Source organism: Caretta caretta, chromosome 20 (genome assembly GCF_965140235.1).
Source record: "Caretta caretta isolate rCarCar2 chromosome 20, rCarCar1.hap1, whole genome shotgun sequence".
Taxonomy (NCBI): domain Eukaryota; kingdom Metazoa; phylum Chordata; order Testudines; family Cheloniidae; genus Caretta; species Caretta caretta.
Window position 1 is genome coordinate 18,512,557 of NC_134225.1, and position 26,866 is coordinate 18,539,422.

The 26,866-nt window shown below is 53.1% G+C and overlaps 1 protein-coding gene across 1 annotated transcript in view; it reads left to right on the forward strand.

Annotated features, from left to right (window-relative positions):
• Positions 1-25,502, forward strand: part of PRR36 (proline rich 36) — a 42,192-nt gene extending 16,690 nt beyond the window's left edge. The window contains exons 2-6 of the mRNA XM_048832331.2: positions 11,705-12,227; positions 13,356-13,410; positions 17,819-17,964; positions 18,752-21,388; positions 22,912-25,502. Coding sequence (XP_048688288.2) covers positions 11,792-12,227; positions 13,356-13,410; positions 17,819-17,964; positions 18,752-21,388; positions 22,912-23,339 — 3,702 coding nt within the window. The 5' untranslated portion in view covers positions 11,705-11,791 and the 3' untranslated portion in view covers positions 23,340-25,502. The remainder of the gene's footprint in view (positions 1-11,704; positions 12,228-13,355; positions 13,411-17,818; positions 17,965-18,751; positions 21,389-22,911) is intronic.
• The last annotated feature ends 1,364 nt before the right edge of the window (positions 25,503-26,866 follow it).

Here is a 26,866-nt window from a genome sequence, read left to right on the forward strand (position 1 = left end):
CTATTTCGAAGCAAGCACATTGTTTTCTGAAAGTAAAAGCATCAGAAATGCTGGGCAGGAAGGGACTCAAAGCGAAGTCCAGTGCTCTGCACTGAGGCAGGGCCCAGTAAACTCAGACCATCCCTGACAGGTGTTGGAGAAAATGGGTTTAAGCCAATACAAGAACCTACACGCATGCTAATAAGCTCACCAGAGAGCACTCGATCACTCCCACAGGGGCTCTCGTTGGGGAGTACGCCTTCAGATCCCACTCGGGGCTCTTGTGCTTACAAGCTCACCGCAGTTTTAGCTCCCAACAAGCGCGCAGTGTCTTATGGGGCCTCTGTGGACTAAAATCCTTCCAACACCTCCCGAAGGACAGGGGAGGGAAAACACTCTCTGTGAACCAGGTAAAATAACCTCCCTGTTTCTACTTGAGATTTCCCTCTTCATGCATCCCAGGATCTCATTAGCCCTTTTGGGGTTGCGTTCAGCTGATGAGCCACCTCCACCCCCAAGTCATTTTCAGAGTCACTGCTCCCCAGGATAGAGTCCCCCCCACCCTGTAAGGATGGCCCTAGATGTCTGTTTACCTCTAGCCAGATTAAAACCCAGATTGTTTGCTTGGACGCAATTTACGGATCTGTATCCGTGACCTGTCCTCTTCCTCACGTGACCACTCCTCCAATCTGAGAGTCATCAGTGATGCCTTCCCCCTCCCCGCAGCTCATTGATGAAAATGTTAACTAGTGTAGGGCCGAGACCCTGTTCCTGCAGCCCCCCCGGAAACGCACCTGTTTGATGCTCATTTCCCATTCTCAGCTACCTTTTGAGACAGCTCGTTAGCCAGCTTTTTTAAAATGAGAATATTATGAAATTGATGTGGCACACATTCAGTGGATTGATCAGAATGCCATACATATTCCACCAACATTGCTTTCATCAACCAGTCTGCTAATCTCATCAACAAAAGAGATCAACTTAGTTTGACGGGATTCATTTCCCATAAACCCATGTTGCTTGGCACTAATTACATTACCGTCCTTTAGTTCTTTATTAATAGAGTCCCCTATCAGCTGCTCCATTATCTTGCCTGGGGCCGATGTCAGACTGACACGCCTATAATTACTCAGGTGATCCCATTTACCCTTTTTAAATATTGGCACAACATCAGCTTTCTTCTGGAACTTTCCAGTGCTCTGAGGCTTATTGAAAATCGGTGTTCACAGTCCAGTGAACTCCTCAGCCAGCTCTTTCAAAATTCTTGGATGTAAATTATTCAGGTCTGTTGATTTAAAAAATATCTGACTTCAGTAGCTGCTATCTAACATCCTCCTGAGAGATACTAGTGGAATGGAAAGTGTTATCCTATGTAATGACTACATCATTTCTACGTGGGAAAATACAACAGAAATATTTATTAGACACTTCAGCCTTTTCTGCATTATTATTATTTATTACCATTTGCATCTAGCAATGGACCAATACCGTTGTTTAGGATTCTTTTTGTTCCTAATATACTTTAAAAAACAAACAAAAAACCTCATTGTCCTTAACTCTGTTAACCATAGATTTCCTTGCATCCCTTTCCTTCCCTTACCAGTTTTCTACAATTCCTGACTTCTGATTTATAGTCATTATCAACTTCCCTCTTTTTTTCCATTTTATATGTGCCTTCTAAACCAGGTTTGTTTTTGTTTTTTCCCCCCAATCAATGTGGCCGCCTTCTACTGTGGCTTTTTGGGGAATCTAATAGTGTTTAAAATTCCCAGTTATGATTCATATTTTTCTGATTAAATTCTTCCTCCCAGCTGATTTGGCTCAAATTGGTTTCAACTTTGTGAAATGGCCCTCTTAAAACACCGTGTGTGTACATATCACTGGTCTGGACTTTATTCTGCCTGCACGTTATGAATGCAATGGAATCATGATCACTTGTATCTAAGCTACTATGTAACTTTTAGTTCTGTCATCAGTTCCTCTTTATTTGTCAGGACAACATCTAACAGAGAAGTCCCACGAGTTGGATACAACATTGTGAGTTAGGAAATTTGTCATCCTGGAATACTTAGAAATTGCAAGGCTGTTTTAGTGCTGGTAACGTGAGACCTCACACCATGAGGGAATGTCACACTCCAACTGGGAGAAGTGTGAATCTGAGAAGAGGGCTTTAAAAAAAAAACCAAAAAAAAAAAACCCTTTAATTGAATCTAGATCTGGTGATAGTGACCAGGCCACCTCCTTCCCTCCACCCACAACTCAATGATCTGAGGCTGAAGGCTCAAGATTAATCTTCACTGGGGGGCCGCAGGAGTGAAAAGGTGCTGTTAATTTTATGTGACATCCTAGGAGACAAGGAAGAAGTAATTCCTTACCTCCTCGCATCGAGAGATTTAACTTTAGGGCTGGCAAATAAGAATTCCATAGTTTGGGAACACAGGAGGATTTCAGCTTTGTTTTTATTCCACATCAGAACTTTCCTGAAAACAGGAAAGAATCATAGATTTTTAAGGTCAGAAGGGACCATTATGATGATCTAGTCTGACCTGTACAACGCAGGCCACAGAATTTCACCCGCCAACTCTTATAACAACCCCCAAACTTATGTCTGAGTTATTGAAGTCTTCAAATCATGGTTTAAAGACTTCAAGGTGCAGAGAATCCTCCAGCAAGTAACCCATGCCCCACGATGCAGAGGAAGGTGCCCCCCCCCCCCCCCCCCGTGGCCTTTGCCAATCTGCCCTGGAGGAAAAATCCTTCCCAATCCCAAATATGGCAATCTGCTAAACCCTGAGCATGTGGGCAAGACTCACCAGCCAGATACCCAGGAAAGAATTCTCTGTAGTAACTCAGATCCCACCCCATCTAACATCCCATCACAGGCCGTTGGGCATATCTACCACTAATAGTCAAAGATCAATTAATTTCCAAAATTAGGGCTATCCCATCATATCATATTTATGTCTCCTCCATAAATTTATCGAGCTTAGTCTTGAAGCTAGATATGTCTTTTGCCTCCACTGCTCCCCTTGGAAGACTATTCCAGAACTTCACTCCTCTGATGGTTAGAAACCCCTTCATCTAATTTCAAGTCTAAACTTCCTGATGGCCAGTTTATATCCATTTGTTCTTGTGTCCACATTGGTACTGAGCTTAAATAATTCCTCTCCCTCCCTGATATTTATCCCCCTGATAGATTTATAGAGAGCAATCATATCTCCCCTCAACCTTCTTTTGGTTAGGCTAAAGAAGCCAAGCTCTTTGAGTCTCCTTTCATAAGACAGGTTTTCCATTCCACGGATCATCCTTGTAGCCCTTCTCTGTACCTGTTCCAGTTTGAATTCCTCCTTCTCAAACATGGGAGACCAGAACTGCACACAATATTCCAGGTGAGGTCTCACCAGTGCCTTGTATAACGGTACTAACACCTCCTGATCTCCACTGGAAATACCTCGCCTGATGCATCCCAAGACCACATTAGCTTTTTTCACGGCCACATCACATTGGCGGCTCATAGTCGTCCTGTGATTAACCAATACTCCAAGGTCCTTCTCCTCCTCCGTTACTTCTAATTCATCCGTCCCCAGTTTATAACAGAAATTCTTGTTATTAATCCCTAAATGCATAAACTTACACTTCTCATTATTAAATTTCATCCTATTACTATTAGTCCAGTTTACAAGGTCATCCAGATCCTCCTGTAGGATATCCTGGTCCCTCTCTGTATTGGCAATACCTCCCAGCTTTGTGTCATCTGCAAACTTTATTAGCACATTCCTGCTTTTTGTGCCGAGGTCAGTAATAAAAAGATTGGCCCCAAAACCGATCCTTGAGGAACTCCACTGGTAACCTCCTTCCAGCCTGACAGTTCGCCTTTCAGTGTGACCCGTTGTCGTCTCCCCTTTAACCAGTTCCTTATCCACCTTTCAGTTTTCATATTGATCCCCATCTTTTCCAATTTAGCTAATAATTCTCCATGTGGAACCGTATCAAACGCCTTATTGAAATCGAGGTAAATTAGATCCACTGCTTTTCCTTTGTCTAAAAAATCTGTTGCCTCCTCAAAGGAGATCAGGTTGCTTTGACACGATCTACCTTTTGTAAAGCCATGTTGTATTTTGACCCAATTACCATTGACCTCAATGTCCTTAACTATTTTCTCCTTCAAAATTTTTTCCAAGACCTTGCATACTACACATGTCAAACTAACAGGTCCGTAGTTACCCAGATCACTTTTTTTTACTTTCTTAAAAATGGGAACTGTGTTAGCAATTCTCCAGTCATATGGTACAACCCCTGAGTTTACAGATGCATTAAAAATTCTTGCTAATGGGCTTGCAATTTCATGTGCCAGCTCCTTTAATATTCTTGGAGGAAGATTATCCAGGCCCCCCCAGTTTAGCCCCATCAAACTGTTCGAGTTTGGCGTCTACCTCGGATGTAGTAATATCTACCTCCATATCCTCATTCCCATTTGCCATCCTACCATTATCCCTAAGCTCCTCAATAGCCTCGTTAAAGACTGAGGCAAAGTATTTAGATATTGGCCCATGCCTAGATTATCTTTAACCTCCACTCCATCCTCAGTGTTCAGCGGTCCCACTTCTTTCTTTGTTTTCTTCTGATGTATATGGCTATAGAACCTTTTGCTATTGGTTTTAATTCCCTTTGCAAGGTCCAACTGTACATGGCTTTTATCCCTACATGTGCTGACCTCAGTAAGGTAGCTTTCCTTGCTGATCCCTCCCATCTTCCACTCCCTGTAGGCTTTCTGCTTTCTTAATCACCTCTCTGAGACGCTTGCTCATCCAGCTGGGTCTACAACTCCTGCCTATGAATTTTTCCCCTTTCTTGGGATGCAGGCTTCCGATGGCTTCTGCAGCTTTGACTTGAAGTAATTCCAGGCCTCCTCCACCTTTAGATCCACAAGTTTTTCAGTCCAATCCACTTCCCTAACTAATTTCCTTAATTTTTGAAAGTTAGTCTTTTTGAAATTAACAACCCTGGTCACAGATTTATTCTTGTTAATCCTTCTGTTCAGTTTGAACTGAATTAGCTCATGATCACTTGAGCCAAGGTTGTCCCCTACAACCATCTCTTCTATGAGGTCCTCACTACTCACCAAAACCAAATCTAAAATGGCATCTCCTCTAGTCAGTTCAGCAGCTACTTGATGAAGGAATCCATCAGCTATCGCATCTAGGAAAATCTGAGCCCTATTTATTATTACTAGCACTTGTCCTCCAGTCTACATCTTGGAAGCTAGTCTCCCATGATCACACAATTCCCATTAGTATTTGCTTCTTTAAAAACATTAAAGAGGTCTCTGTCCATATCCAGATCGGATCCCAGCGGTCTATAGCACACCCCAAGCACTATCCCAGGGGAGGGTCTGGTAGCTTTCTTCCCCACTGTGGGATGTGGGAGACCCAGTGTCAGGCCTCTGCTCTGAATCAGGCAGAGCAGGTCTCCCACATCCCAGAAGAGCGCCCTACCCACTGGACTGTGTTGGGAAGTTTCCATCCTGGGCCTGAGAAACCTTCCCAAACCGAAGTTTCATCAAACCTGATCCATTCCTGCGACACTTCAGGTTGGATGAATCTTCATTTTACAACGTGTCTCCTGAGGAAAATCCCTCCCCCTCCCCCCCCACCGCTCTGACTGACCCTGCCTAGCGACATCTACAGAGCACGGTCTCTGTTCCAGACTTGCACAGAGTTCGGCGCACTGTAAAAACACACGCCTTCTCTTTGCAGCGAACACAACTTAAGTGTTCACAGCTGGAGAGCTAAAGTGAAGTGACTTACTAAATATGGATTTGGGGCCCCATTGGTAGAACTGGCTGGATCCTCTTCACTGATGCTAGGGACATGAAGGGCTTGCTGGACTTGCTCAGATTGGAGATCTAGGGTTGCCAACCCTCCCGGTTTGGCTGGGTGTCTCCCAGAATCGGGCTCTATCTCCCAGAGGCTACTGAAGCCAAACTGGGAGATTTTTTTTTTTTTTAGGTGCTAAAAGTCCAGCAGGGCTAAGGCAGGCTCCCTGCCTGCCCTGGCCCCGTACGGCTCCCGGAAGCGGCCGGCATGTCCCTGCAGCCCCTGCGGTGGGTCCAGGGGTCTCCGCGCTGACTGCACCCTGAGCACCAACTCCACAACTCCCATTGGCCAGAAATTACAGCCAATGGGAGCTGTGGGGGTGATGCCTGTAGGCAGGGGCAGTGTGTGGAGCCCCCCTCCCAGGGGCCACATGGACTTACTGGCCACTTCGAGGAGTGGTACACAGAGGGGGCAGCACATGAAGCCTTTGTCCTGCTTAACTCTGGCTCCTGGGTGCAAAGCAGTGGGGCTAAGGCGGGCTCTGTCCCCGCAGCTCCCATTTGCTGTGGTTCCAGCCAGGGACATGCTGGTTGTTCTGGGAGCGGCGTAGGGCCAGGGCAGGTAGGGAGCCTGCCTTAGCCCCGCTGCGCCACCCACTGAGGTAAGCACCGCCTGGCTGGAGCCCAAACCCCCTCCTACACCCCATCCCTGAGCCGCCTCCCAGAGCCAGCACCCCAAAACTTCTCACATGCCCCAGCCCCACACCTTCTCCCGCATCCCAATCCCCTCCCCCAACACTGAGCACCCTCCAGCACCTGATCTCCCCCAAGCTTGAACCCCTTAGCCCCAGCCCAGAGCCTGCACCCCATGCTCCAGGCTTGTGAAACTGAGTGAGGGTGGGGGAGAGCGAGCGATGGAGGGTGCAGGGCGGGACAAGGGTGTTGGGTTTGTGTGATTAGACAGTTGGAGGTTTATAGTGTCCAGTATCTGGCCTCCAACTGCCTCAGAGGAACGTATAAGAAGTGAGTCCTACAGCGGCAGGTGTGGGGGTAATCTTACCTCCCCTCCCCCGACCCCCGCTGATCCCTACTAGTTGAATTGTGTTAAGTCCCAAAGCAGGAGGTTCAACATCCTTCCATAAAGTGTTGGCAGTAATGAACTCTGGATCTTCTCGCCCATTTAAATATCTGCTCCCTCTTTTGAAGCTCGCCAAATTCTTGGCCAGAATGAATTCCGGTGGCCAGCTGCAGTTCCCAGGAATTTCAGTGGGGTTTGTGTGTGTTGTGATCTCTGCATGCCCTGCAAATTGTTGGCTGCTTGCCTTGAAACTGATTAGCCAGTCTGGGCACCCAGATCATAAAAATTCTTGGCCTGAGGTCCTCAGTGCATGAAGTAGGGTAAGAACAGAATTAATTGAGGTAAACGCCCTCCACCATCAGTGTGGCATTCCTCTGGGCCAGGCCATGCTGGGCAGAAAGCTGTGGCTTTGAATCACATTACGTTAACTCGGGGAGCCTGCGGGGCAGTGGAGAATGCTGGACTGTCTATCCATGGTATACCACTCTCCTTGCTGAACCAAATACACTGGTCCAAGTGGTGCCATGTGAACATGCTCCATTGAAATGTATCCGTCTCCTGCTGAGCTAACCTGTCCAGGGGCAGCTTTTTTGCAGACAGGGTGAGGTGTTGCAGGCTAGGCTGTAAGCAGGTTATGTCCTGGCCTACGCCGCCAACATACCTCCAAACACGCTAGCCAGTGTCTTGACTTGGCTTTTCAATATTAAGTGAACTTTTGTGTTAACGCGATTTGAGACCCACCCCCTGACTCATCAAGACCTTCTTTGGATAACAGGGTTGCCAACACTTGCAATTTGATTGCAAGGCTTTGTGACAACTGGCGTTGCTTAAAACCTCAGCTAGTGGCCTCGGGTGCAAATATCAGCTCTCATGTGTAACCAGTTTCTAGCAGTCATGCTTCCAAGCTCTTCTCTGTCATGAGGGCTGCATAGGATTGCCAAGCAAGGTTTTTGACCAGAACGCTCGGTCAAAAAGGGACCCCGGCGTCTCCGGTCAGCATTGCTGACCAGGCTGTTAAAAGTCCAGGCAGTGGCATCGTGGGGCTAAGGCAGGCTCCCTGTCCTGACACCACGCGGCTCCCGGAAGTGGCCGGCATGTCCCTGCAGCTCCTAGGCAGAGGGGCAATCGGGGAAGCTCCTTGTGCTGCTCCTGCTCGCCAGCGCTGGCTCCGCAACTCCCATTGGCCAGGAACCGTGGGCAATGGGAGGTGTTGGGGGTGGCACCTGAGGGTGCGAGCAGTATGCAGAGCCCCCTGGCTCTGGTGCCTAGGAGCTGGACATGCCAGCCACTTCTGGGAGTCACATGGAGTCGGGTCAGGGAGCCTGCCTTAGCCCTGCTCTGCCGCCAACCGGGAGCCTCTTGAGCACTGCCCAGCTGAAGCCTGCACCCCAAACCCTGGCCTGCACCCCACCCTCCTGCCCCAGATCAGAACCCCCTCCTGCACCCCCAAGCCCCTCATCCCTGGCCCCATCTGGCAGCCTGCACCCCCTGCCCCAGCCCAGTGAAAGTGAGTGAGGGTGCGGGAGAGTGAGCGATGGGGAGTGGGGGGTGGAGTGAGTATGGGTGGGGCCATGGGGGAAGGGGCAGGGCTGTGGGAGAAGGGGTGTGGCAGAGGTGTTCAGTTTTGTGCAATTTTAGAAAGTTGGCAATCCTAGCTCTACAGGCTCCAACCAGAAGACCCAGATTCCTCACATGCGTGAATTCTTAAGCTGATCATCTGATTTCTGCACACTCCGGCTTGGCAACACTGATTAGGTCTGATATTGGCATATTTGGGGCCAGCATTGCACCTTTTAAACGCCAGTTTAGACACAGCAGGAAACCACCTGGGAGTCAGGGCATGAAATACTCTATTCTCCAGGCCTTTTCAAACCAGATCTCCCCATTTCTGCCCCCCACCCCCACCCCGATGATTAAGAAGCCCTGGCTGTGACAGGTTAGTTTGCTCGTGACTGGACGGGGGCCAGCACCGCTCATCTCCTGGGTGATTATGTCCTCTTGAATGTGAATCTGAGCTCCTGGCTGAAAGCTGTGATCGTGGAGGGGGGTGGGTGTTTGTAAGCGCGCTCTGTGAAGACCAGCTGGCTGAGCGTCCACGAAACACTGGTGAGAACTGAGCAGCCCAGGTGCAAATAGGAAACGGGCTCCCTGCCTGTACAATAAAGATTTTTCTATTATGTAACTGCTTTCTAGTGTATTCCAGCCACTTAGTAGAATTAACAGCTCCAGCGTTTTCCGGGGAGATAAAGAATAGATGGTAAGCACAAGGGCTTGTGGATTTCCCTGTGAGCTTCGGGGTCCAATGCTATCAGAGTTGCATCCCTGGGGATTTGGGTTCCCTTTAAATCCAAGGGGATTTCGGGATTTGAGTCCATCTGGGAAAAATCTCTCAATCCAAGCAGGTTGGACTAAGGCGTATTCCCAGATAGCTTTGGACTGGCTGTGTGGTGCAGGGCAGATTTCCACCCTGGCAGTGCCTTAGTTTCCCTAGCTGTGAAATAGGGATGAAGCTGGCCTGTTTTGCAGGGAATGGGGTATGAGGCTAAATTTCATTCAATCTGTAAAATGCTCGGCGTCTCAGGCTGGAGGGAGGTTACTAGTGGAGTTCCTCAGGGATCGGTTTTGGGACCAATCTGATTTAATCTTTTTATTACTGACCTTGGCACAAAAAGCGGGAATGTGCTAATAAAGTCTGCGGATGACACAAAGCTGGGAGATATTGCCAACACAGAGAGGGACTGGGATATCCTACAGGAAGATCTGGATGACCTTGTAAACTGGAGTAATAGTAATAGGATGAAATGTAATAGTGAAAAGTGCAAGCTTATGCATTTAGAGATTAATAACAAGAATTTTAGTTATAAGCTGGGGACGCATCAATTGGAAGTAACGGAGGAGGAGAAGGACCTTGGAGTATTGGTTGATCACAGGATGACTGAGCCGCCAATGTGATATGGCCATGAAAAAAGCTAATGCGATCTTGGGATGCATCAGGAGAGGTATTTCCAGTAGAGATAAGGAGGTTTTAGTACCGTTATACAAGGCACTGGTGAGACCTCACCTGGAATATTGTGTGCAGTTCTGGTCTCCCATGTGTTAGAATCATAGACTTTAAGGTCAGAAGGGACCATTATGATCATCTACTCTGACCTCCTGCACAACGCAGACCACGGAATCTCACCCACCAACTCCTGTAACAAACCCCTAACTTATGTCTGAGCTATTGAAGTCCTCAAATTGTGGTTTAAAGACTTCAAGGTGCAGAGAATCCTCCAGCAGGTGACCTGTGCCCCATGCTACAGAGGAAGGCAAAAAAGAAGGATAAATTCAAACTAGAATAGGTACAGAGAGAGGCTACTAGGATGATCCGAGGAATGGAAAACCTGCCTTATGAAAGGAGACTCAAAGAGCTTGGCTTCTTCAGCCTAACCAAAAGAAGGTTGAGGGGAGATATGATTGCTCTCTATAAATATCTCAGAGGAATACATACCAGGGAGGGAGAGGAATTATTTAAGCTCAGTACCAATGTGGACACAAGAACAAATGGATATAAACTGGCCATCAGGAAGTTTAGACTTAATTAGACAAAGGTTTCTAACCATCAGAGGAGTGAAGTTCTGGAACAGCCTTCCAAGGGAAGCAGTGGGGGCAAAAGACATATCTGGCTTCAAGACTAAGCTCGATAAATTTATGGAGGAGACATATATATGATATGATGGGATAGCCCTAATTTTGGAAATTAATTGAGCTTTGACTATTAGTGGTAGATATGCCCGATGGGATGTTAGATGGGGTGGGATCTGAGTTGTTACAGAGAATTCTTTCCTGGGTATCTGGCTGGTGAGTCTTGCCCACATGCTCAGGGTTTAGCTGATCACCATATTTGGGGTCGGGAAGGAATTGGCAGAGGCCCTGGAGGTTTTTTGCCTTCCCCTGCAGCGTGGGGCATGGGTCACTTGCTGGAGGATTCTCTGCACCTTGAAGTCTTTAAACCACAATTTGAGGACTTCAATAGCTCAGACATAAGTTAGGGGTTTGTTACAGGAGTGGGTGGGTGAGATTCTGTGCCCTGCGTTGTGCAGGAGGTCAGACTAGATGATCATAATGGTCCCTTCTGACCTTAAAGTCTGAGTCCCGAGCTCCAAAAGAGTGGGAACCCTTCCTGTGTGGAGGGGCAGGCAGTTGACATCCACTGCTGCGGAATTTAACTTTGTGTTTTAAGTTAAACTCGTGCTTAAGCCTGTAAGTCTTTCCCAATGCAGCACTGCCTTCCTGAACCTGCAGGCAGCTCTGTGCTGCTTCTGTTGCTCATCTTTCTACCTAACCATGGGGACCTGTATGGGCTCTAGTCAGTTTCATGGCTACTCTGTCTATGGGCACTCATGAAAGTGACCGGCACTGACTGTTTTGTGCCCCTTGGCAAGGCTGAGCAGGAGGAGGATGCCAGGGCTGGAGCTATTCATGGGGTGGGGGGGAGGTAGGGGGAAGTCCCTCTAAGATTGGGGGAGGGGATAAGACACCCCACTGTTAAGGGGCCTGATGGAGGAGAGCCCCCTCTTCCTGGTGCTTGGAATGCTTCAGAGGCTACTAGCCAGAGGTGGCCAGGGAAGATGGGATCAATGGACAAAGCGTGGGGATGGGCCTTTCCCATCAGGTCTGGGGAGGTCAGGGCTTCTAACCTGGTGTGCTATGGGGGGGGGCTGATCTTTCAGCTCTGCCCCTGGCTAGTAGAGATTTCCCTCCCTGGAGGTGGGGGAGGCAAAGCTTTAGTTGGAGGTGCTGCAGAGTGGGGCGGAACTGGTCCCTCTCCGATTAACGTCTGTCTCTTTCAGTCCTAGCTCGGAGGCAGAGGAGGATTTGGCTGTTCTCCATCACCTTGGAGGGGGCAGACGGCCTGCCCAGCACCTGGGTGGCACAAGATGGATGGCAAAGCTACTGCCAATGGGCCCCCCCCGCCCCAGACCAATGGCATGGCAACTGCTGGGAAAGGGGCGGCAGCAGCTGGCCAGCCTACAGCAAAACCCAAGCCTGCCAAGAACGCTGTGAGATCAGCCCCCGTCTCTGGAGCTAGGCGGCCTGCGACCACCCACGCCCATCCCCCCGTGGCCCCGGGTGGCGGCTCCAAGCCGCTCAGCAATGGGGTGCCCCCGAGGGCCGAAGCCTCGCAGAGGAAGCCACCGGCAGCAGCATCAGCACCCAAAGCTGGTGCTGCCGTTGCCAAGCTCACTCCGGCCAAAGCGGTGGCCAGGAAGCCGGCGGGCGAGAGTGGGGCAAAGCCTTCAGAGAAGGCTGGGCCGGGCAAGGCCGGGCAGCTGAAGGCCGTGAGGAAGACGCCGGTCCCAACTGTGGCCTTGGGTATGTTCCTCACCTTCCTGCCAACACCAGGCCCGTCTGGGCGGGTGGTAGGGTTGTCAACCCTCCAGGATTGTCCTGGAGTCTCGAGTAATTAAAGATTGTCATGTGATGAAACCTCCAGGAATACGTCCAACCCAAATTGGCAACCTTAGGGGGTGGCACCAGGCTGGGATCCCTGGGCCCTACAGGTGCCTTAGGGCCTGTTCCTCAGCCCCTTGTCCTACGCCAGGGCGGTTCAGTCCTGATCTGGGGAAGGCTCAGTGCAGAAAGTCCCCTGTGGGCTGATAGAAGGCTGTAAGGAGACTGGGGGGAGGAAGGCTGGAAGGGGGGGCTCTCACTATGGCTCTATAGTAAACGGGGGAGGGGTGTGCTGGGCTGTGATCAGAACCCCCCAAATAAAACGGCTGGCAGCAGACTGGGGTCAGGGGTTGGTGTTGCTGATAAGGGAGCCATGTTGTGGCATCCTGTCCCACTGCAGGGGCAGGGCAATGCCATGCTATGGCATGATAGGTAAAGCACTTAGCGGGGGAGGGTCCCCTTAGTCTCACACCCTCCCACACACACCGTGACCTGGCTTGGGGGAGTGGGATAGAACCCCTGGTTTCCCCTGCACTAGCGATAGCCAGGGTGGTTGAGAGGCCCCTGTTTGCAGCGAGTGTGGCAGATCATAGTCCCCGTTCCTAGCGGGCCAGGTGCCCGTCCTCCCACTGCCATGGGGTTCGGCCCCTCTGCCAGAGGGGCCAAAGCTAAATCCCGTTCCACGGAGGGTGGCACAACTGCACTGATGGGGGCAGCACCAGCTTCCTCTCCTGTGTGCCCTGACTTCTTGGATCCCAGAGCTGGGAATAGAACCCAGGAGTCCTGTTGCCCTGGCACTAACCTACCTGCCCAGAGCTTTGGGCAGCCCCTCCAGCTTCTTACTCTAGACTTCAGGGCTAAACTCCAGAGCTGTCAGCCTGTGCTCTCTGCACCCGCGTCCACCCCTGTGGAACTGGAACGCAGCCTGTGCTCTCCGTGAAACACCCCCCCCCACTCCATGTCCATTGATATTGGAACAGCGGCCTCATCAGTAACCTCAGATCTCCGGGCGCTGAAGCTGTGTCTGTTTGTCTCTCTCCCTGTTTCTAGTCCCAAAGTCGGCCTCAGTGAAGCCTGAGAAACCGGAATCTGCTAACCCTTCCAGGTATGGTATGAAGTTGCCTGCTGGCTGCTCTTGATACTATGGGGACAGATGTGGGAGGGGCTGGGTAAAAAGCCTGCCCTAGGATACCCAGCAAGGGGGCACATGGTGGTGCTAGGAAGGCTGGCATTTGATGGGGTCTGGATAAGATTTCCATGTGGGATGGCTCCTGATCAGGCAAGGCCCTGCCCTTGGGACCCCCAGCCCAGCTGGAGCAGCAGGCAGAGGCAAATGCCATGAGCCACGTGCAGGGTGTGTGTGCTACCTGATCTAATGTGATCAGACGCAATCACGCGAATAACAGCATGAGAAGGGCTGGTAGCAGGAGTCCCTGATCTAGGGGAACTTCCAGAGGAAAACCGTCCCAGATCAGAGGCAGCACTTGGGAGAGCATGAGATGAGACGGAAACAGACTCTGTGTTAGAAACCTTTCAGAATTTTCTCTCTCATTAGTGTGTGGTGGGATGTTCACTGGCAGTATGTTGTTCAGCCACGAGATGTCCCTGAGCTGCATAGCATTCCAGTCAGGGAGTGGTCCCTGGTAAACAACAGAGACAGAAGTGGGACATGAGCTAAGTGGAGGCTTGTCTGTGGTTCAGTAAATGCTTCCTGTTACAGATGGACTGTGGTTCTGCATATCATGAGACAGAAATATCCCAAAGGGGGGAGGAGACTTCTGGTGGTAGACGGCTCTTTAATCTAGCAGCCAAAGTCCAAATGAGATCAATGAAGTTGAAGCCGGCCAAATTCAGATTAGAAATAGGGTGAATTTTTAGCCCTGAGAATGCTGTGGGGGATTCTCCATCCCTCTAAATTGAGCCTGGATGTCTTTCTACAAGAGATGCGTTGGCTCAGACAGATGTGAACCTGCCTGATGCACAAAGCCCCAGGTGGCTTGTCTGGCCTATGTTTGTTGGAGTGTATGGGAACAAGGCAGCGTCCCCTTTGGACTGCTGGCCCCCGTGTTTTGAGAGCTGTCAGAACCTGTCCGAGCAGCAGGCCGTAGGTGACTAGGCCTGGCTTGTTTTGTGCATAGTTGGGAAATAGGCTTATCTGGGACCCAACGGTGGCTTTTTTCCTGTTCTGTAACAAACCAAAGAGATGACAAGAAATAGCTACTGCTATTCTTCCTGGAAGGCTAGAGGAGACCCCTGGGCTCATGTCCTGCACAACACAGGAGTCCCATGACTCGGGAGCTGTGGCTGAACTAGGGAGTGGCCTTAAAAACAAAAACAAACAAAACCATCCAGGCTTGGTTATTCTTAAAGACATCCAGTGATGGAGAAACCACCACGCCCCTTGGGAAGCTGTACCAATGGTTCATCACCCTCTCTTAAAGTCCATTCACCCATTCTGGCCTAGTGGGTGGCGGGAAAGCCATAGACATGATGTAACTTGATTTTTAGTGAGGCTTTTGTCACAGTCCCAAGTGATCCTCTCTCATAAGCAAACTAGGGAAAGGTGGGTGCGCAACTGGTCGTACTCGTAGTTGTTCCAGTGCTGTGATGTCCTGCAGGGGTCAGTCTTGGGTCTGGTACTAGTCAGTATTTTCATTCATGATTTGGATCATGGGGCGGAGGGTAAGTTTATAAATGTGCACATGACAGCAAACGGGGGGTTGCAGGCACTGTGGAGGAGAGGATGAGAGTCCGAAATGACTGTGACAAATTGGAGGATTGGTCTGAATTCAACAAGATGAAATTCAGTAAAGGCACATGCAAAGTACTTCATTTAGGAAGGAAAAATCAAATGCCCATCTACAAAATGGAGAATAACTGGTTAGGTGGTCATCCTGCTGTAAAGGACCTGGGGCTTATAGAGGACAAGTCAACAATGTTGCAAAAAAGGCTAATGCCATTCTGGTGTGTACTAACAGGAGCGTCGTATGTAACTGTCCAGCTCTGCTCGGCACTGGGGAGGCCTCAGCTGGAGTCCTGTGTCCAGTTCTGGGCGTCGCACTTTAGGGAAGATGTAGACAAATTAGAGTCCAGAGAAGAGCAACACAAATGATCAAAGGGTTAGAAAACCTGACCTGTGCAGAAAAGCGAAAAACCTGGACATGTTTAGTCTGAGAAAAGAAAACTGGGGAGGGGGGAGGAACCAGACAATGGTCTTCAAATACATGAAGGGCTGTTAGAGAGAGGACTGGGATCAATTGTTCTCCATGTCCACTGAAGGTAGGATGAGAAGTAATGGGCTTAAGCTGCAGCAAGGGAGATTTAGGTTAGATATTAGGAAAAACTTAACTACGCTGAACAATTAGATTAAAGATCAGGAACAGGCTTCCAAAAGAGGTTTGTAGAATCCTCGTCACTGGAGGGTTTTAAGAACAGGTTGGACAAACAGCTGTCAGGGATGGTCTAGGTGTACTTGGTCTTGCCCCAGTGTTGGGGGGCTGGACTTGATGACCTCTTGAGCTCCCTTCCAGCCCTGTTTTTCTGGGGGAAGTGGACTTTTGTCTTCAATTAGATGGCTTAAAAAAAAAAAAAGAAAAGTATAGCTAAAAGGCAAATCCAACTCTCACCAGCACACCTTTATTGAATGCCTCAAGGTAATGGGGAAAGCTTGAGCCAACACTGTGCCCAGTTCCCGGCTCCCATGTGGACTGGCCTGTTTGAATTCTGGGAAGGGTGGGGGCTAGGCCCACCCAAAACTAACCCCCACCCCATCAGCCGAGGACTTGGGACAACACATGTGAAAACAAGGATGTGGGGGCGGGGGTGTGTGTGTGTCAAAATGAGGGTACCTGACAGGGATTCTGAGCAGAGAACCCTGGCCACCTGCTGCTCAGAGGAACTCTGCCTGGAGACAGGATACCAGTGGGGCTGGAAATAGGCCCCACAGTTGCAGTGCACCTCCCTGTCCAGCTTCCTCCCGGGCTGATTCAGGGGCATCTTGGTCAGCCCCAGAAAGAGGTTGATGAGGGGGGTCTCCCAACTTCATGGGGCTAGGGATGGGGGTCAGGGCAGGGGGAAGCGCCGTGAGACTCTCAACAAGAGGTTCTGGACTGCCATGCACACCAGATGCTGTTCTAGTTTGGCAGCCCTCTTGCTTTGGTGCAAAGGACCACAGGTGGGGCACTTAAGCTGGGATTAAAGTGGAGATGTGACTGAGGTGAGTCTCCCTCATCCATTGCCATTAGAGCTGGCTGTTTAATTCCACTCTCCTGAGATAAGTCAAGCTTGTCAGTTTCACTTGAGCGGCTAGTCAGTTTCACTCCCCCAGTGTGTTAGTGGGGTTAGAGGGCTCTCAGCACCCCACCGGGCAGGTTAGCGGGAAACTCTGCTTTGAATGGGACTTCAAATGTTCTTCCCGTTTTCTCTCTCAAAACCCTGATCCCAGCACTGGGGGGAGGCCAGGGCTCTGGCTCACCGGGGAGGCCCGGCAAGCTGCCCTTCAGTGTGGATATGGTGGGGCTAATCGGCTGTGATTCGGAAGGGGTTTTACTGTAACCCCAAGACTGATGGATTCAGCACTTGTGTTCAGAGGTGCTGCAGCAGCAATGCGTCCTGCCTGCCGAGGGGGCTTGCAGCTGGGAGACAAAGGGGGTGTTGGAGGGGCATCAGTCAGAGCTCTCCAGAGGGTGAGCCTCTACTTGCAAGAACGTAGCCTCCATTCAGATCCCCTAAGCTCCTGGCCTGGCAAAAGGCCTGGATGGCTTGGATTTGTTTGGTAGGTGGCCAAGTGCCTCTCAGTGCAGAAAGGAAAGGCCGGCCCAGTGACTAGAACTCTGGGATAACAGGCCAGGCCAATAGAGAGCGCTGTGAGCTGCTGCAGCACCCTGGGAAAGCCGCTGGGTCCCACTAAAAAGCTGGGGACTTGAGACACTGGGTTCAGTTCCCAGCACCACCACAGCCTCCCTGTGTGAGATCGAGCAAACCACTTTGTCCCCTTTGCCTCAGTTTCCCCTCCTGGGTACATTGGAGTAACAGCAGTAAAGATGGTGAGGTGCGCAGATGATACAGTGACCCCTGCTCGAGCTAGTCAGGGAGCAAGGAGTCCCCCAGTCAGGGTTGGGAACATCCGTCTCAGACCACTGCAGACTGGTACTAGGCAGTCCCTTTGTGGTGTAGCAGTGCGTGCACTGGGGGAGCTTGCTCTGGCATCCCCTGGGCTGTACCACTTGGTCCCTCTGGTGGACAGGGCACAGGACTGGCTCTTAGGTGACCTGGGTTCTATTCCTAGCTCTGCCATTGGCCTGCTGGGTGACCTTGGGCAGGTCACTGCCCTGCCCTGTGCCTCAGTTTCCCCATATGTAGAGTGGGGAGAACAGGGCTTTGAGCTCTGCAGGGGAGAAGCGTAGAGAACATCCAGGTATTCAGGGTGTGACATGGACCCATCTCTGTTGACTGCATGAGACAAACACCTGCTGGCTTCTCTCTCCCTTCACCCCTCTCTGTTCTGGTTTCAGACCCCCTGCTCCAGGGACGGAGTACACCAGAGCCCTGGCCAGTAACAAACCAGCCATGGCCAAACCTAAGCAGATGGCGCCACCTGGTGGCCAGGCCTCAGCAGTACCACAGCAGCAGAAGAACACGGCCGCCTCCGCAAAGAAAGGTACACGCGCCTCGCGACGAAGCATTGGTAGGCGGCTTAGATCTGACACCAGCAAGCTACGGTGACTCCACCGCGCGGGCAGCCGGGGCGTCTGAGACCCAGGGTCTGCTTGGATCCCTTGGGAAGGGTGCCTGGGGCAAAGGGCGAGGTGTATTCGTAGGCTGCTGCCTGCTTGGGACGCCGGGCTGCCCCTGACCCTGGGCAGGAGCGGGGGTGGCCCTTCCTCCGCAGCAGCGGGCAGCGGGCTGCTGCCGCTCGCTCGCCCAGCGGTGGGATGTCCAAGGAACGATCTCCACCCCCCAACCCCCCCCACTTTGTTACCCCAGTGCCCCGACGTGCTGCTCAGGGCTCAGCTCCTCTGAGAGTCTCTCCCTGACCCACCATGCTGGGGGGCACGGGGACCCCAGCCAGCATGGAGCCGATCCCAGGGCTCAGCTCCCCGCCCTGGGCATTAGGGATGCAGCTGGAGTGCACTGCACTACGGATGTTCTCTCATTTCCTAAGGGAGCGCATGAGTTGGAGCAGCCCCGTGGCTGCTCCCAGTGACTCTGTGGGCAGGGCCATCGTTAGGACCACCACCAAGGTGGCTTAAAGCCTGCTCTATCCTTGCCCCATGGAGTGAGGTGGTACTTGGGCCACTTTTGTGGGACCCAGTGGCTTTCCCAGGGTGCTGCAGCAGCTCACAGTGCCCTCTATTGGCCTGGTCTGTTACCCCAGAAGGCACTTCCAATTGGCTATAAATCTGCAGCCTGGCCCTGAGACCTGGCTTCTTTCTTGTCCCTTACAGACCTCGTCAGAGCTGCCCCCATCTCCAGGGCCCGGCTAGCTGGCTCAAACCCTGCCCTCGACAAGATTGCTGGCCAGGTCAAAACTGCCAAAGCCAAGCTCCCGGTGGAGCCCAAGGCCAAGAGCCACCCAGTCCCTGCCGCTCCCAAGGGCCTGGAGAAGCCAGGGCCTCCGGGGCCGAAGACCTCTCCCAAGGCAGGGGGCAGCCGTCCTGCCACCCCACAGAGAGCGGTGGCCTCCACCCCGAAGAGGCTGATTGCTGGGAGCCCTGGCAAGAAGCCCCCTAAGAAAGAGGCTAGCTACAACCTGGAGCCAGTGCCCGTGCCCAGGAAAAAGCTGCTTTCCTCAGGGCAGGGAGAGGCCAAGGAAGCTGCTGCCAATGTCCTTGTGGCCTCTCCTGATGCCCTGCCTGGCACGGAAAGGGCAGCCCCTGAGGGCGGCGTGAGGCCTCTGGATGAGCAAGGATTAACGCCAGAGGTGGGCCCGCTCCTGCCCAAGCCGGTCCCTGCAGACAAGGATGCTCTGCTCCCAGCACCTCCAGCCTATAGCTCACGGGAGCAAACACCCGTCAGGGACCTGGAAGGGGTGGTTGGAGGTGGAGCACCCCAGGAAGGAGGAGGCTCATCTGGCCCAGAGCTGGTGGCAGCTGAGCCTCTGTCCCACCAAGAGAGCTGTCCTGGAGACCAGCAGCTGACTGGTCTCTCCCCACCACAAGGGGTTGGCTCTCCTCCCAGGGAGATGCTGCCCACAGCAGGCACCTGGGGGCCAAAGCCAGTGGGCACAGAGCTCCCTGATGAGATGCTCACACCCCAGGCAGAGCAGAGCCTGGTGGACACCCCAGCTATGCTTCTAGACCCCTGTGAGACTGGCCTAGCAGCCGAGGGGGAACCATTGCCCTGCCAGGAAGCCCTGATGCCTGCTGAGCACCTGGACTTGTGGTCGGAAGGCAAAGGAAGAGCGGTTCAGGACATGACCTGCCTGGCCCCAGCCCAGCTGGATTCCTCCTGCCCAGCCGGGGCCTCCCAGATGCTGCCCCTCAGTGAAGAGATCCCTCGGGGTGGCACAGGGAGATGGCAATCTCCATCCATGTCACCGAAGCACCCGGCAGAGCCTCTGCGAGGGGGGGAGCGGGAGGAAGAGACGCCGGCACAGCCAGAGGCAGAGTGGTCAATGCACAAGATGGACTCATTGCCTCGGGTTGGCCTGGAGGGGGTCTCCCCGGAAGATGTGGCAGAGCCAGGAGCCGTGGAGCTGAGAGAGGAGCAGAACGAGGGGAGTCTCTCTCTGACCCTGCCAGGGCATGGACAGGAGACCCAGGATGCTCTTCCCCTGGAGAGAGGAACACAGGGCACTCGCAGGGGCTCTGGAAAGATGGAGGATCTGGATGCTGAAGGAATGACTAGTACAGAGGCAGTGGCTGCTTCCCAGGGGATAGAGGGGCTCAGCGGAGAGCCTGTCCGTGCAGGGCATGAGCCAGGGGAGGCGGCGGCTGCTCCCCCCACAGAACAGCTCCCTGAGGACAGCAAGGGCCCTGAAGACCAACCCAGCCTTGCTTCTCCTCCTGGCATGTCCCTCTCTGGTGCTGGGGGGTCTCTCCCTGCTGAGCTGGCCGGAGGCACCTTGAGAAGTCCTGAGGAAGCCGAGCTGGGATACGACCACCTAGGTTCTCCTGGAGACGTTGCCAAGGTGGGGTCTGCAGAAGGGGAGCCCTTACTGAAGGGTGGGGCTGATGTGCTGGAGGACCCAGAGCCACATGCCCAACGGGGGTCACCGCTGTGCCCCGAGGTGACCCTGCACAAGCCTCAGAGCCTGCCCCTGAAGAGCCTGGAGCTGCCCCAGGAGCCAGCCCAACGCCCCCCGCACCCGGGGCAGCTGTGGTCCAGTAGCGCCGAGTCGGAGGGGCCGCCCAAGAGCCGCTCCTCCAAGTCCAGCACGCTGAGTGGCCCCGACCTGGCCGGCAAGAGCAGCAGTGAGACGAGCACCCCGGAGGAGCTGCGGGAGTACGACAGCAGCTCTGGTGTGGAGTCGAAGTCGGACGAGAAGCCAGAACAGACCTTCCCTCGCAGCCCCCTGGAGGACCTGCCGGGGGAGCAGGACCTGGGGATCCACATGGACAAGGGGGACGATGAGGCAGAGACCCTCCCAGCAGACGAGCTCCTAGGTGACCTGCCCACAGTGTCCTCTGAGGAGGAGGGCGAGCTGGACAGAGACCTCCTGAAGGAGCCTGATTTCCCTGCCATGGGCAAGCCCCTGGTGTGCCGGGTGGCCTCCCCGCGCCGCAAGCCGTCCCTGGAGGAGTCGGAGCTGGGCTCGGGTGATGCTGGCACGGGGACGCCGGCCTCCACCAACTCGGCCACCTCCTTCGATGCTGCCTTCCACCTTCCCTCCACTGACAGCTGCGGGAAGAGCCCCGGCCTCTCCTCCCTGGAGAGCGAAGAGCACTCGACCGAGAACACCAGAGAGCAGATCCCCAAGGGCGCCGAGCCGGCCAGCCTCCCCGAGACAGAAGAGCACAGCAAAATCTCCCTCCCCAGAGACTGGGGCTGCCAGCTGGAACGCCCCCTGCAGATGGGCCTGGCGGACGAGGAGGAACCGGCCTCCCAGCCCTATGGCACTGCTCCCCGTGGCCCGGCGGCAGGTAACGTATAGAGGAGCCTGCCATGTGTGCCCAAGTGCCATCGCCGAGGTACCTTAAAGCTTAACTCAGTCATGTGCAATAGTGTCCCCCTGCTGAAGGGAATCTCCCCCCCGCCCCATCAGTGTTCCCCCTCTTCCTCTCCCGGTGTTTATCTCCCACCTAGCCAGAAGGGTCTGACACTGCTGTACAGTCCCTCGTCCATAGCCTACATTATTCTGTGTCTAGATCAGGCTTTCCCCCCAGGATCATGGGCACCTAGGGGGAAGACATCTGTGTTTTAATGTTCTTCCCTTTCTGGGTGGAGGATTGGGGGCCAAACTTTTTAGCCTTTCGGTACGTTGAATAAAGAGTCACTTATCTGGATCTGACCTCCTGGCCTGTTCTTTGTATTTTTGTGCAGGACTCTTACCTTAGCTTGGGCTGGGGAGGGGAGATTAGAGGGAGCGGGGGTGGGGGGTGTGATTGGCAGCAGCAAGCAGAGCCAAGTAGGTTTGGGGTGGGGGCTAGGAAGCAGCCATCTATCATGGCTGATGTCTAACTGCTTGGTTTGTAGCCTAGCAGTAGACTAGAACGTCTGGCCTTAGCCATAGACGTTCTGTTGCCATGAGTTCTCCAGGAGATAGTTTGGCCGCCACATGGAAGTTCTTCATGGGGCTGAGAGCGTCTCAAGCCTTCCCTGGACCACCATGTGGTGGGTAGACTCTTCTAGACCCCACCAGCCCTCATCTCCTGGATGTTTTGGTCCAAGGGAACTTTCCTGAGTCCACAGACCATAGTTTTGAGAACTAGAGCACCTGATGCTGTAGTACCTTCCCTTGGACAGATCTAGCCGAAAAACCAGGCCCCTGCCATGACCCGAGGCCTAGTTCTATGGGCAGCTTCAGTGATGCGGTTGTCATGGAGACGCTAGATAACTTTAACAGCCGAAGGATGCTGTGCCTAGGTTGGTCCCAGCGCATTGTGCTTAAATGGAAGCTTCATGGCTGGTAGGAGATGGACCTAATCTAGGCATCTCCCACCAGACTCTGTCCTCCTTGGTGCTAAACCCCGGGTCCCTAGCTGCAGTACAGGACCCAGACATGCAGTTAATGTTGCATCCATCAGCCAACTCACTGCAGCAGGAGTAGCTCCACCCAGCAAAGACCATCTCGGGGGGAAGCAGTGAAGGCGCCACTAGCCTTCTCCTTAGCTGCTCTGCTTAGGATACTGCCCCCAAGACCTTGTCTCCCTCCTGGGCAGCTGCTGGCAGCCTGGGTATCGCTGCCATGGAGGCATCCTGAAGATCTGGCCATAGGTGGGGAAGTAGGAGCCAGTTCCTAGTTGAAGCCGCTTTGGGCATCTTGTCTGGGTGGGGTGGTGTCGAATGGGCTAACCCTGGATGTTGCCTGGACTCTCCTCCCTGCCTGTCTGTGTGTGCCTATGCCAGTCTGTCCTGTTGGTGCCCCCTGTCTTTCCTTCGTCCGTCTTGACACCCCTCCCCATGGGCTGTTGTCTCCAACCCGTGCTCCTGTGCCCTGTTGTAGGTGAGAGTGGGGCTGGCCTGGGGCCCTTCTCCTGGGGGCCCTGCCCCCCTGAAATCCTCTCCACCATCTACGAGGTGGAAGGAGGCGCAGAGACCCCTGGGCAGGTGCCGGAAGAGGAGGATGGGAGCTGCCAGCTCCTGCCCGCTGACCCCCGTGACAAGGCCCCCCTGCACCTGGGAAGTCTCCAAGCAACTGTCATGCAGCAGCTGATCAGCCGGACTCTGCTCTTCTCCACCACTGGGGAGATGCCAGTGGGGGGCAGAGGGGCCCCTGTCATGAGTGAGGTGGAGCTCGGCAAGTGGACAGACCTGCTGTCACCATTGGATGAGTCTCGGGCCAGCATCACCTCAGTCACCAGCTTCTCCCCCGAGGACGTCTCGTCTCCCCAGGGCGACTGGACGGTGGTGGAGGTGGAGACCTTCCACTGACTTCCTCCACCCACGCTGGCTTCACCCCCTCTTCCCCACACCTCCTCTAGTTGAAGACTCTGCCTGTTGTGGCTTAAATCCCTGCTGTGACCTGCTCTTCTCCTTCCCTTGGCTTTTCTGGGGGATCATGCATGGTGGGTTGGCCAGTGCCTCTGATCCAGCCACGCAGAACTTTCCTTCTACCTCTTGGCCCACAGTGGAGCAAGTGGCTTCCCAAGTAACCAGGTGGAGGCGGCCACTGGAAGAACTTGCACTGGGATGAGACGTAGCTGCTTCCCCCAAGTCCTTGACTTTGGTTTCAAATGTCTGAATTCTGATCTTGTCCCCTCTTCCCCAGCTCCATGGAGCTCCCAGAGCCTGCAGGTGAAGGGTTAACAGCAGGATGGGCAAAACTCTTTTTTGCAAGCCCCTTCCTAAGGTGGGGTGAGCCCATAAGAGCCCCTGCCTGCCACATACCTCCTGAGTCTGGTCCCTTAAGAGACCCTTTTAGTTCGTTAGCCCTGGTGGCCTCCATAAGGAATCTAAAATCTACAGGTTCTTTGGAAGAGGGGTTGGCAGTTCCCAGCCAGTTCTCAAACAGCCAAGCCCATCTCTTCACCTCCTTCCCACCCGCTGCTAGAAGAGGCCTCATTCCTTCAGGAGAACAGTGCCAACCGCCCATGGTGTAGCTGGAAGAATCGAAGCCATGGCGGCCGTGGAGCTTTCCTTGCCCAGGGGCTCTTCCCCCTCGAAGACATCGAAGAGTTGGGGTGGGTCAGTTGGGTCCATGATCTGTCTAGCCTGTGGCAGGATGGGGGGAGGAAGAATGGCATGGCCTTAAAGCTGGACCTAACTCTTCAATGAATGTTCTCTAATTCTCTTCCCCCCCACCACCATGCTCTTGGAGCTGGGCTCATGGACCGGGGCTGGGGGCCTGTGCTGCATGCATGGGGGTAGTTTGACATGATTTGCTTGCTGCATTGGAAGAGAGCAGAGGCGTTGGCTGACGTTCCTGCTGTTGCATTGTGGGGGTGTGTTGTTGTGTTTGCTTTTTGCTGCTGTGGATGTAGCCTTTATGCACAGATCTGCTCTCTCTGTTGACTGCCGCTGCCCAGCCAAAACTCCAGTAGCTGAAAGAGCCCTGGTGGTGGATGGGTGGGGGGTGGATTGAAGGCTTGGATCCTCAGGTCGGGCCTGGGTGCAGGGGGTTGGGGAGGGTCATGGGCAGAGTGGGGTGGAGAGGCTTGGAGGGGGGCTGGGAATTCCTCTCCTGCAGGGGCCAAGCCTCTGGCAAGGGGGTGTGTTTTGAGGCAGCCCTGCACTCTAGCAGTCCCTAGCTGCTCGCCCCTTGTGTCTATGGGCAGGCTGGCTTACAAGAAGCCTCTGCCTAGGTCCAGCCTCCTGACTACTGGTGGCAGAGAGGAAGGCCCCATGGTGCCATCTCCACCATAACAGCTCAGCCCTGCTTCCCTCTACTGTGCTGCTCGGCTCCAGGGGAGGCGCTGGGCTGGATGCTGTGGCGGGGGACCTCTCTGGTGCTCTTCAGCACAGCAAGGGTCTCTTCTCCATGCCCACCGAGGTCCTCAGGTAAGCCATGGATGGCACCAAACTCTGCTCATCTTCCATAAAGTTCCACGGGGAAGCTCCTCGCTGGAGGAACCCCAAGGCTGCTGGCTGACTTCACCCCATGGAGAGGTGGCAGCAGGCTTCTTGCCATGGCCTAGCCACGGCTCACTACTGAAGTTTAGAGGAGCCAGATGTCAAGCCAGCCATGCAACTCTATGCAGCCTCCTGCCCCTCAGACTTGGCCATCTTCAAGGGATAGGCCTGCGTTCTCCAACACTTGGATCTCAAAGGGGAAAGCACGGGCCAAAGAAGAGCCCAGCTCTTCAGCCATTCCCAGTCAATGGGCGTCCGTGCGGTTAGGCTGCGTCTTGCGGAGAGGGACGTGGTTCTTCAGCCTACCGCCCCTAGAGCCACAGCCTGCTAATGTGTGTAACGGTGTTGTCGTGAACTGTAGGGAACCTAGCTGTAGTGGAGCAAGTGGCCTTTTTGATGAAGTGTGTCCCCTGCTGGTTTCATTTTAACATGACAAACTGTGAACAGGAAACTCATTTAAACAACAGCTGTGGCTTTTTTTTTAAGAGACTCTTTAGGTTTTTAATAAAGATGAATTAAATGCTCTGGTGTTGGACTCTTCCTTCGTGACCTAGGATGGAGTGGGAGGGAGAGTGGAAAAGGGGATCTCTGTGCTACCGGTTGGCAATATCTGAGTTTTAAACCTTGGTTCACCAAGTCCAACAACCCCAACAGGCCCCAATTGAGAGGGAAGCCCATAGGGATGGCCTAAATGTGCAGCACCCAGCCCCATCTCAAAGCTTACACCCTAAGAAGGGTGGGAGGAGAAACTGAGGCACAGAGAGGGGGAAAAGACTGGCTGAAGCTTGCAGGCTCTATTACCTCTCTGCTTCCAGAGCTCTTGAACCCATGCTCTGAGCAGGGGGGGAGGATGAATGGGCTGTATGCACCATTGCAGCTTCTCTGAGAAGGTAGCAGGCTCCAGCCAGGTCCCTGTCTTCACCAGAGGCCAGTAGTAGCTATGGTCGATGATTTTACATGATTGAGGTGAAAACAGGAGCCATGCTTGAGCCAAGAACTGCCTCCTACTCACGGGTGCCTAAGGAAGGTGTAGTGATGGGATTATCCACCTCCTTGGGAACTGTCTTACAGCATATTACTGAAAAGTTGGGCCTGAACTCAACCACAGGAAGTTGAGACTTTGCAAACAAGCAGCAGCCTTGCTGTTTTCCCAGGACAACATCAGTGGTCTAGGCTAGTACACAGCCCCATTGCCTCAGTGTGGTCCTCCTATGCCCTAGTGAACTGACATCGGCCCTGGCCTGATGGTATCCAAGCATGTATCACAACCTCTGCAAGGTGCTATTGTTTCCCACTTTACTGACACATGAGGGTCTTAAGCTGCAGCTGTCAGCCCAATGGTCCATCTCGCCCACTAGCCACTGCTGGAGACTGAGCCTCAGGGAGCATGTACAGAGCAGGGCACGGTGATTTGACATTGGCTTTGGCTGCTGGCAGTCAGAGGTTTAACATCCATGCAAGCAGAGGGTTACATCCCTGGCCAAGAGCCAGTGCTGGCCCTGTTCTCCATGAACTAATCTAGTTCTTCTTTAACTCAGTTATACTTTGGGCTATCACCCTGGCAATAAGTTCCACAGGGTAATTGTGTGGAAAAAAGACTTCACAGAACTGGAACAGACCTCAGTTGGGCATCTAGTCCAGTCCCCTGCATCCAAAGCAGGACTAAGTAATAACTCTACCATCCCTGACTGTCAAACTGCTTCTTAAAATCCTTCAATGATGGAGATTCCACAACTCCCCATCGCAATTTATTCTGGAACTTAACCACCCTGACAGTTAGGAAGATCTTCCTACTGTCCAACCTAAACCACCCTCACTGCAATTTAAGCCCATTGTTTCTTGTCCTATCCTCAGTGGTTAAGAACAATTCTTCAGCCGCCTCTTTGTTA